The following is an 11,814-nucleotide window of genomic DNA, read 5'->3' as shown; positions in this document are numbered from 1 at the left end:
GACCCTGAGGAAGATCACACACACACACACACACACACACACACACACACTCACAGCCTCTCTCTCTCCCTCTTCGGTCCTGCCCGGGGTCTTCATTTTCTGCCACTCCTAATATCTGAATGGGGCCCCTCAGTCAAATAACACGTGTCACACTATGCGTGATAATCATGCTTTGTAATTGCCATCTTTTCACATCGAGATACCTTAAATCCATTTCCACAAAACTCGCCAGAAGTCACCATTTAAGGGGTTATTTTTCTAAAAAAAAAATTCCGGGGGTGGCATGACCCCGGATCCCCCTACTATTACTGAGTTACTAACTTTCTAAGGTGGGAAGGGGGGCCCTTTTCATGTCTGTGCCCAGGGGCCCAGTGGTTTATAATCCGTCCATGCTCTGTACTGAACACTGATGTATGGGAGTGTACTATGAGGGTATTGTGAAGGCAGGTGTGTGTGTGTGTGCGTCTGTGTGTGTGTGTGTGCGCGCATGTGCGTGCGTGCGTGTGTGTGCCACATGTCATAAATCCCTCTTCTACAGCTATTAAATAATCCACATATAATCATCACAGGAACATACAAAAACATGTATTTACATTTACAATTATTCAGTTAGCAGACACCTTTATCCAAAGCCACTTACAGAATGAGGAATAACATTCAAGCGTTCAGGAATTAGGCCTACTACTGCATCAGTTAATACTACTAAAGGATAGTGTCTGTTGTTGTTTGTTGTGATTTCTCCAAATACTTGTTTCTGTTGAGCTCCCGGTAAGAATGTAGCATCATTAAGCCGCTTGTCTTTGTTTTCCATTATTGCTAGTTAGTTCCAGATGTGGCGGGCAGCGATGTGGCCAGAGGTGTCGCCCGTTTTACTGTGCTGTTTTGAAGGAGCACGTGTTCCCACAGATGAATCTGTACCCCAGTGACCGTGAGTAACCTCGGACCGGCGCACGCAGACGCGCACTGCTATAAAGAGTCTCCGTGAGGGGGATGCTGCTTCTTCTCGAAAGTTTAGAGGAACCACCGGGACGGGGTGCGCGAGAGCTAGAGTGAGCCGTCTGCTTTCTCTCCCTGAAGGAAATACACCGAAAGATCTAAAAGGAGACAGCGCGTGCCGAGGGGTAAGGTGCGTATGCCTTATTTTATTTTCATTCATTTTTTGGAACTCCGATGGTCCTCTCAAAACAGAAGTTTAACATTCTCTCAAATGGTTTCCAAAGTAAACTGTAATTTACATTGGGTCGGCTAAAGCATAGTCCACAAAAATCGATGTGTTTTCAAAGGGTTCTCTTTACTTGGAATGCCTGTTGAAGGAGTTACTCGTTAAACTCGTGAATAGTTAGGCCTATATTTTTGTATTTACACAAATATATATCAAGATATGTTTGGAGTTGTCTGTTCGTTACTTGGTGGTTGTTATAAGGGAATATTTTGGCGAAGGAATAGTCTTCCGTAAGCATCCCGGATCACTCGACTGCCGTGCTAGCCTACGCCTTTGTCACACTGTTATTTTTTGTTACAGTAATCCCAGAGAATTTGGGCTTGTTAAGAGTTACTCATGTAGGCAGGGTAGATGTTTTTGTGTGTTGTTTTGTCTGGAGATATAGAGGTCCTAAGTTAAGTTAAAATCGAGAATAGATGCCGTCAATAAAGGCAGAAAAGGAGGTGATTCGTCGAGGGGAAAAGGATAAGCTTCAGTTCCAGAGAACGGGGCAGAGCTAACTGTGTGAACGGGCATGCTGTTGCGTGCAGCGGTACAGGCGGCCAGGTATCATCGCGCAGATGATAACGGGGATGTCATGCGTGCGTTCACAAGGTTTCGAATCAGTGCGTCATGCATTCCGGTCCATACCGTTAAAATCCGACACGCGAACACACACATCCCCACACACCTGAGAGCACACACACACTTATGTAATTAGGGATATATAGTAGGCCTATGAGATAATGCGAGATAGCCCGATATCAGGTCTACCACCGCATCTTTTCCACACGTTGCGCAAGAGGAAACGCTTCAGATTGCTGAGGACCTCAATTCGCATATTCTTCTGAATTTGCGCGCGTGCGTGTGTGTGTGTCATCAATGGCCCATGCGCTCCGTTGTGTTCCAGGCTGCCTGAGAGACCACTCTGAAACCCACGGCATACATCTTTTGCTGTTGCTCTGGTCAGTACAGGTTGAAGTTCTGCTCAACCTCAACACTGTTACATCAGTAAGATCAAGTAGGACATTCCAAATGGGTGATTGATTTGTAGTGGTAATGTACTTCCAGACACACATTGATGAGGTGTTGATATAATCACCTGTAAGCAGTGTCCCAGTAATCACAATGGCGCCTGACTGGACAACCATCAGTCTCAATCACCAGCGACATGGATGAATACGCTCATTTACATTCTCAGCCCCTCGGCCTCTGATCAAACACACACACACACACACACACACACTCATCCCTGTGCTTCCTGCCAGGCTAAGTGTCTCCTGTACAGACGTCCCCCCAGCCCCCCCCCCCCCCCCCAACTGTCCTTTGTTCTATGGAACTCTGGGAAACCTAACCCCCGCACCCCCATCCACACCCCATACACACACACACACAGGCAGCTCAGAGGGACAGTAAGGCTGAACTCTCTCTCCTGTAGAACTCTCCTGTAGAAAAGTAAGGCTGAACTCTCTCTTGTAGAACTCTCCTGTATAGGCTGAACTCTCTCTTGTAGAACAGTAAGGCTGAACTCTCTCCGGGGCTGATAGACTCCTGCTCTTTGGTCCAGCTACCTTTGAGCTTCACGCTGGACACCGAGAAAGCGTGTTTGCGCATGTGTGTGTGTTCAGTGCATTCTGCTAACGGTGCCGTGTGTGTGTGTGTGTGTGTGTGTGTGTGTGTGTGTGTGCAGAACGGCACAGGTAGCGGGGAGAGATGTCCATCTCCACACAGTTGGGCCTCCTGCTGTGGAAGAACTTCACCTACAGACGGAGACAGACGGTAAGACAGATCACATCACCCTCCCTCCTTTATCTCTCTCCTCTCCTCTCTTCTCCTGTCTGTGTTCTCTCTCTCTTTCGCTCTCTCTCCTCTCCAGTTTGTGTTCTCGCTCTCTCTCTCCTCTCCCTCTCCTGTCTGTTGTTTAATGGGTCTCTGTAAAGCCACAATGCCTCCCTCTTTCTCTCTCCCCCTCTCTCTCTCCTCTCTCTCCCTCTCTCTCTGTCTCTTTTCCCCCCTCTCTCTTTCTCCCCCTCTCTCTTTCTCTCCTCTTTCTTGTTAGCTCTTTCTGTGTGACTTAATGGGCTGTATTGGCATCACAATTACTCCTTCCTTTCCCTCCCTCTCTCTCTCTCTTTCTATCTCTCTCTCTCTCCCAGTGTTCTGTAACCTATTCTGAAGTGTCCATGGGTTTAATCTGTGTGTGTGTGGGATGAGCAGTGCTGGGTTTGATGTGTGTGTGTGTGTGTGTGTGTGTTTGTGTGTGTGCGATGATCAGTGTTGGGTTTAATCTGTGTGTGTCTGTGTGATGAGTAGTGTTGGGTTTAATCTGTCTGTGTGTGGGATGAGCAGTGTTGGGTTTAATCTGTGTGTGTGTGTGTGTGATGATCAGCGTTGGGTTTAATATGTGTGTGTCTGTGTGATGAGTAATGTTGGGTTTAATCTGTGTGTGTGTGGGATGAGCAGTGCTGGGTTTAATCTGAGTGTGTGTGTGTGTGTGATGAGCAGTGTTGGGTTTAATCTGTGTGTGTGTGTGTGTGTGTGTGGGGGGGGGGGGGGGGGTTGAGCAGTGTTTTTTGAGTAGTGTAGTGTTTAATCAGAGTGCTGATGAGTTGTATATTAGGTGAATAGTGGGTGAGTTTGAATCCTTTCAAACACAGAGACTAACTGGTTCTTACTGTTGGGAAGTACTTAAGGGCCCTGAGCGGCTATATGACCTCACACAGTTTGGCCACTTCGGGTTCTGCTGTGGCCCATATTGGGTTCTGCTGTGGCCCATATTGGGTTCTGGAGTGCTCCCTGAGGCCAGGCCCTGGTGTGGCGTGATCGGACTGGCTGGCCAGTGAGTGAGGGGATTTGAGTCTTGTGCTGAGATTTAGTGCGGGTTCTTTCAGGGGGATAAAATACGCGCAGAGCGGAACACAAGTCACCGGGTTCATAGCAACAGGGCGCCGTAGCAACAGGGTGTCCGGTCTCAGAGGTCCCAGCAACAGCAGGGGCTCTCGGTATGGTGGCTGCTTAGGGACTAACAGAGCTAAAGCTTTGCCAAGTTCAGTGCGACCATGCTGAGTGGTTAGAGAGTGCAAGCAAGGAAAACAGCAGGGGCACACACACACACACAGTCTAGCTCATCAACACGTGCACTGTCACTCTCTATCCATCCCTCTTTATCTGCAACACACAGCCTACATGCGCACACGCGCACACACATACACACACACACACACACACACACACACACACACACCCATGCTATGGAATTGCAAAAAGGGTTATGATATCAGGCAAGGATTTAAACGAGACTGCTTTTTATGGGAAAGTGTTTGTGTGTGTGTGTGTGTGTTGTAAGAAGGTTAGGAGGATGCTTTCAGCCCCTGAAAGCTCTATTAGCAGGTTCTCTGCTCTCATGGGACAGAGCCTAATGTGTTCTACAGACAGCACTCTAAGAAAAATGCTGACATTTGAGTATGTCTCTGTGTGTGTGTGTGTGTGTGTGTGTGTGTGTGTGTGTGTGTGTGTGTGTGTTTCTCTCACAGCTTCAGCTTCTGGTCGAGATCGTCTGGCCTCTCTTAATCTTCTTCATTCTCATCGCTGTGAGGATCAACTACCCACCCTACGAGCAACATGAATGTGAGTATGCGTACACACACACACACACACAGAAATGTGCACACATTCACCCATGACGAATCTCATATACTTAGAACAGAAACACACACACACAAACGCATGCGCACACACACAAATGCATGCACACACGCACACAAACGCATGCACACACACACACACACACACACACACACACACACACACACACACACACACACACACACACACACACACACACACACACATCCAGCATTCAGCACCTGCACTAACTGTACCATCACATAATAGAGTTATTTCCTGATTACTTAACCATATTCACACACACACACACCAGCACGCGGACACACAGACACACGCACGCTCGCACACACACACACACACACACACACACATACACAAACAACCAAAACACTGTAACTGATCAGTTTGCCAACCACATAGCCGAGACAGAAAGCAAACAGTGTGTGTGTGTGTGTGTGTATTAGGCAACAGTAAAGGAAAAGAATTGACACTAAATATGGCAGATCACCAACTAAGTGTTTGTCCCCGCTTTATGGCCCTTTATCATGGGCACTTATCGCACACGCTAGATATGTGTGTGTGTGTGTTTATCATGGGCACTTATCACATACACTAGTTATCTGTGGCAGTAATATCTGTGTGTGTGTGTGTAATCACAGCAGATTTTATCAGGAGCTCAGCGTGCTTTTTAGGACACACAGATGTCAACCTGGTTCACTCTATTAAATGCCAGAGGAACATGTTTGGAGAATGTGTTGGGCTGTTTTGTGACAAGAACCTTGGGAACGCGGTGGGATTTGTGTGAAGAGAACCTTGGGAACACGGTGGGTTCTTGTTTGAAGAGAACCTTGGGAACGCGGTCGGTTCTTGTGTGAAGAGAGCCTTGTGTCGTGACCCTGACACTTGTTCATCAGCACTCTGGCGGTTCCTGCGGTTGAGCTTCATTGCCTGCAAGCTTGACCTAAGAGTGAATCCCGCACTCTGGTGGAACAAACCAACTGATCACAGACACACACACACACGTACGTGCACACACACACACACACACACACGTACGTGCACATACACACACACACACACACACACACACACGTACGTGCACACATACACACACACATACACACACACACACACACACAGCGTGTCTGTGTCTGAAGTGGAAGTGAGAGTTTCGCTTCTGCTTCCTGGGGTTTGAGTGACGAAGGGACAAGGTGTGTGAATGTGTGTTTGTGTGTGTATGTGTGTGCACGTACGTGTGTGTAGTTAAAGGTCTAAACGCCCATCCACACCAAGAGCTATAACTATAAAGACTGCAACTGTACCTAGTGGCATACTGACCAATAATAAGGAAAGTCTCTGGAATATTGTTAATGTGCGTTCATGTTTCATTTTTAAAATTTGATGGATTCTGAACGACTTTCAGGTTTCTATCACTCTGAAACAAGGCCGTAGCCATGATTTCAACATTGGGGGGGACCAAATCTGTGGTGCGGTGTGAATTTCAATAACAGAATTTCAATACATTTCCTGCCATGCAAAAATATTATTAAAATCACAAACAAGTCATTAGTTAAGTCAGTCAATTAGGATATACCAAACTTTTGACGGACATAGGCACGGATGGATTATGAACCCCTGGGCATACTCAGATAGCACATTCATTTTGGCCCAAAACTGGCTTGGCATTTTGGCAGAGTTTTGGAGGGATGTACGGCCCATATATGGCCCAAATTAGGCAGGCCAGAATCAAAACAAAAGGAGGCCAAAACTCACCCAAAACCAATTGTGGCATTCCAAAATATGGCCATAACCATCCCAAAGAGAGCCCAAAATCCCCAAAATCCAGCCAAAAAGTAGCCAAAACTGACCCAAAGTGAGGCCATAGTATGTCAAATGATTGCATCTACATTGAAACTCCACTTGAAAATCTTTAAATTTATTTAATTTTGCATTTTGCAATATGTCTACATTAGTTTTATACATTAATTGCTATGTCCTAGTGCACTAGGCTCATACTGTTAAATTAGCCTATATGTCAATAGATATTTTTACAACAACAAAAAAAAAAACACTAAGATGAAATGCATTTCATTGTGATTTGTATTTATTAAGTCATATCAGCATACTTATTACTGTAAACGGGTCGACTGTTGGCTGTTTGGACCTATAGCCCAATCATATTTTGTATTTTTTTTATTTTATTATTCTGGCGGCTAATCACACAATTTTAAGGTAGCCTAGTTTGAAAGGGATGGGATTCAAGATAGGCTACTAAGACAGGTCCCTCTTCTGTCTGACTCACCTCAAGTTACACTATGCATTATAGGCTGGTTTCTGACAGAAATGTTTTGTGTTAACATGTAGAAACACAGCCTTTATTTGGTGAATGGAGGTGGAAATTCCTTTCTTTGGTTATTGTCCGCGATTCACATTAACTGTAGGCTATCACCGCCATTGTAAAAGTTTTTTTCAACTTTTGTGCCGTTGCCACAATTGAGTGGTACGTTTTGCCTGCATGGATGCACGATTGAGTGCGCATTTAAATGTAAAATGCAAGATGCAACAACCATTTCTAAGAGGCTTATAAACCGGTTCATTTCTGACATTACTACTAGCCAGTGTTGGGCAAGTTACTTCAAAAGTGTAATGCATTATTTATTAGTTGTTACTGTCATCTCAAAGTAATTTGTTACATTACAATATTACTGTCTTTGAATTGTAAGGCATTACACTACGTTTACATTACTTTCACCAAAATAACAGGAAATATGGATTTGGTGTTCTCAATAGATCTTCATGTGTTCAATGCAGCTCATTACACGGCAGGAGGTGATGTGGTATGGCATAATGACTGAGCTAGGGTAAAGGCTAACAAAAGAACAATATAATGGTTGCAGTTATGGCTCATGGGATAATGTAGGCCCCAAAGGCCAAAGGTCACTCACAACTTAATATAGTAAAATATAGCCATAGTGAAATTGTATGTTGACTTTCTCATCATTGTTGGTTGCCTTTCCTTCCACTTACAGTGGTGTAGACTTAATGCAAATAGTTTGAGAATAATGGCTACGATCTTTGTCTGTAAAAGCAACATTTTAGTTATTCTCACTGCTTGAAATGAGAAGTATAGCCTAACCATGTTAGATCTGTTGCATGAATGGCAGAGATAACTCAAATTCCCTTTCTAAAGTCATCTAAACAAGGGAATCAAATTCCAGGACCAGCATACTGTGACTTTTTTTAATTATTGGATAATCTTCTCTGGTGCCAATTGAGCATTTCTCAATTTTGGATTAAAAAGCAAAGTAACTTCAGTTACTGAGAATTGTACCGAGTAAAATATTACTGAAATTGTATTGGTAATGCCTTACATTACTGCATTACAGTAAAAAGCAATGCATTACTGTAATTACATTACTTTCTTAATGCATTACTCCCAACACTGCACTAGCATATGAATGCATTATTTATGTTGTAAGACATGTGAAAGAAATGAATGACACAGACACGCACAAATTCAAATAAAAGGACACTATGTTTCACTTTCGCTATCATTGCGAGAAAATAGGCTACAATATGGAAAATGCTTCAAAGTTCCCTTTGAGTCTGATCAGCTTCAAAAATGAATGGGGTGTCCTTAGATAGTGCTACACCTTTCCAACAAGTTTTGTGAGAATTGTACCGGTATCTTTTGCGATATTGTTGACAGCCTGCACCGCAGTAGGGTACGTGCAGGAAGCTTTTGATAGCGCACGCCTCAAACGATAAACGCAAAACCTCCAGGAAAAACCACTCACAGTGTAGGCTACTCTCTCTGAAACCATCAATAGGTCACTAATTTTTGCGTTATTTACGTTTGATTGCATTTCAGATGGTTTTTTGTTGGTTTCCTGTATAGCCTATAGCGTTTTTTTCTTTATTTATTTTTCTATGTCCGAATATTGGGGGGGACATTTTGGTTTGATTTTGGTTTGAATAAAGTCTATGGTGACTACGGCCCTGCTCTGAAATGATGCAGAGTGGAGGTTACCATTCTAAAACGTATATGATTTTTACTGCTTTAGTTAAAGTCCTTTGAATGGATGAGCCTTAAGAGGTGACTCAAGAAGTGTGTGTGTGTGTTGTAGTTGAATGTTTAAGAGGCGACTTGGGAAGTGTGTCTGTGTGTGTGTGTGTGTTTGGTGGCATGTTTCAACAGGTCCCTGCAGCATTCTCAGCCACCAATTACAGATCAGCTCTCTGATTTAGTTATCCGTTAGAGGTTTTTGTTTGGTTTTGCCTCCTAATCATTCATTTCTTTTTAATCTTCGACACGAGCATGACACACACAAACACACACACACACACATACAGACACAAGACACAAGCACCCGGTCTTTTGCTCCCCCACCTCCACACTGTCTCAGGCCAGTAGATAAGAAGTTAAATGTAAGTTTTTTTTCCAGCAGTCGATTCTGCCAGAGTCTTTTGTATGATGAAATCCATTATGGCTTTACTAGCATTCTGCTAGTGTGCTAATGCTAACCTAGCGCGCGCTAGCCTCATGTGCTGCTGCTGCTGGTTCTTATAAGTGGTGAAGGGCCCATAGCTACTGCTAGCGTGCTAGTGCTAACCTAATGTGCGCTCTAGCCCCAGGTGCTGCTGCTGCTGGTTATCTTATCAGTGGTGAAGGGCCCATAGCCGCTGGCCAGTTGGCAGTCTTAAGGTTGCCTGATAGCAGACCTACTTATTGAACTCCTCACACACACACACTCACTTTCACATACTAGACTAGTTCCACCCCACAGTCAGGATTAGACCAAAGGTTGCGTATAGTGCTTAGGCAATCACTGTGTTGGCCCCCCGATAAGATCACACACGTGCACACACACACACACACACACACACATACACAGATGCCCTGATGCTAGTGGGGAAGATAACACAATCTACAGGAACACACTGATTAGTGGCCTGCATGTTCTGGTGTACTCGTCTCATCACACACACACACACACACACACACATACACACACAGACACACACATGCACATGTAAAAAACATGCATACAATAACTGACACACTCATAACATAAACATACATATCCAAACATACACATGTACACTCACACAGACTTAAATAATCATAAACAAACAAGGTCCGCTCAAACACAAACACACATCGACACACACCAAAATCAAGTCCATTGGCCGCACGTTCCTTCAGGCTTTGCTTCATGCTCCTGAGTGATGAAAGATTGTTTATTGATTAGTAATCAGTCTGATTAATTATTGATTGATTGATGGATTCTGCTGTCTTTGCTTAGGTCACTTCCCAAACAAGGCAATGCCCTCAGCGGGCACGTTGCCATGGATACAGGGCATTGTCTGCAATGCCAACAACCCCTGCTTCAGACACCCAACACCAGGAGAATCACCAGGGGTCGTTGGAAATTTCAACGATTCCATGTAAGCAAGACATTCTTCTCTCTCTCTTCTCTGCCTCTTTACCTGTCTGTCTGCCAGTCTATCTGCCTGTCTGCCAGTGTGTCTACCTATCTGTGTGTGTGTGTGTGTGTGTGTGCGGATGTGACACTATGGTGTGACATACTGTAGCACTTTTAGATTCCTCGGTGTTAACATTTGCTAATCCCAAGGCCTGACCCATTGCCAGTCTGTTGTCAGTTTCATCATGTTGTATTTCTGTTTCTGTGTGTGTGTGTGTGTTTTGCAGAATCTCTCGGTTGTTCACCGACGCTAAGAAGATCCTGCTGTATAGCCAGAATGACCGCAGCCTGGACGGCTTTAAAGATCTCTTCAGCGCACTCAAGACCCTGCAAAACAACTCTGAAGGTAGGCTGTGTTATAACTGGGCATCAACTAGTAGCTAGTAGCATCAGTGCTAGTAGATGGTGGATGGGCTTTGGATAGAAGCATCTGCTAAATGAATAAACGACTAAATTAATACATGTAATCAGTGGTATTGTTGTAGATGGTAGACGGGCATCAGTGGTATTGATGATAGATGGTAGATGGTCATCAGTGGTATTGATGGTAGATGGTAGATGGGCATCAGTGGTATTGATGGTAGACGGGCATCAGTGGTATTGATGGTAGATGGGCATCAGTGGTATTGATGGTAGATGGTAGATGGGCATCAGTGGTATTGATGATAGATGGGCATCAGTGCTATTGCAGGTAAATGTTACAGTCATGGGTAGTGAATGAGCCTGTTTGAAAGAGAGTTGAAAGAGAATTTACTTTTCCCCTTGGGAAAGTAAATTGGCATGTTACAAAGACACATAGGGCTATATCTTGCACTTTAACGCAATTGACTTCGCGCAAATCGCTTTGTGGGCGGATCTTGGGCGCTGTCTCTATTTTACCGGCGGAATATTGACTGTTGCGCCCGACGCAAATCTAAAATGGGGTGGTCTGTAGCAGCTACATTATTCATGGGTGTGTTTTGGGCGTAATGTGCAATAAACCAATCAGAGCGTCATCTCACATTCCCTTTAACAACAGGCACGCTTGTTCCATAGCGGATTGCTATTATGATGGCGGATTTGCAGGCGCAACCAGGAACAGTTCACAGTGCTATAGTCAGTTGTGAACAGTTTGCTATTGATTTTTCCTCTTGACAAAATGTAATACAGAAATGTCACTTTCCGATGTTTTGGGATCACTCTCACTGAATCACGAGCTTATGAATGCATGGTGATATTTTTGTAATGAAATCTAATATTACCTCACTATAGACAATGCAGATCTCGGCATGCAGTTTGTCTCATTAAGTCCTCTAATATTTCCTAATTTATGTCATCAACACATCCGTGATTAGTGGAAATGTGTTCGCAACACAGGTGCCCAAGCAAGCGCTCCTGCAGGTGTAAGCTACGGCTGTACCTTACCAACAGGCAACTAGAAACACTTTCCAAGTTGACCTAACTTTCCAACTCTGCACAGTATCCCATTAACTGCATGACAGTGGGCTATTTACAATATTT

The 11,814-nt window shown here is 44.3% G+C and overlaps 1 protein-coding gene across 2 annotated transcripts in view; it reads left to right on the top strand.

Moving 5' to 3' along the window:
• The first annotated feature begins 1,015 nt into the window (after nucleotides 1-1,015).
• Nucleotides 1,016-11,814, top strand: part of abca1b (ATP-binding cassette, sub-family A (ABC1), member 1B) — a 42,426-nt gene continuing 31,627 nt past the window's right edge. Inside the window, exons 1-5 of one of the 2 annotated variants that reach the window (XM_042060902.1) lie at nucleotides 1,016-1,121; nucleotides 2,892-2,980; nucleotides 4,735-4,828; nucleotides 10,135-10,276; nucleotides 10,542-10,660. In XM_042060902.1, the coding sequence (XP_041916836.1) occupies nucleotides 2,915-2,980; nucleotides 4,735-4,828; nucleotides 10,135-10,276; nucleotides 10,542-10,660 (421 nt within the window). In that variant the 5' untranslated portion in view covers nucleotides 1,016-1,121; nucleotides 2,892-2,914. Of the gene's footprint in view, nucleotides 1,127-2,891; nucleotides 2,981-4,734; nucleotides 4,829-10,134; nucleotides 10,277-10,541; nucleotides 10,661-11,814 lie in introns of both variants that reach the window. The other variant, XM_042060901.1, reaches the window with a different exon arrangement.

The sequence above is a fragment of the Alosa sapidissima genome, chromosome 14 (genome assembly GCF_018492685.1).
Source record: "Alosa sapidissima isolate fAloSap1 chromosome 14, fAloSap1.pri, whole genome shotgun sequence".
Taxonomy (NCBI): Eukaryota; Metazoa; Chordata; class Actinopteri; order Clupeiformes; family Clupeidae; genus Alosa; species Alosa sapidissima.
This window is presented reverse-complemented; position numbering and strand designations above follow the sequence as displayed.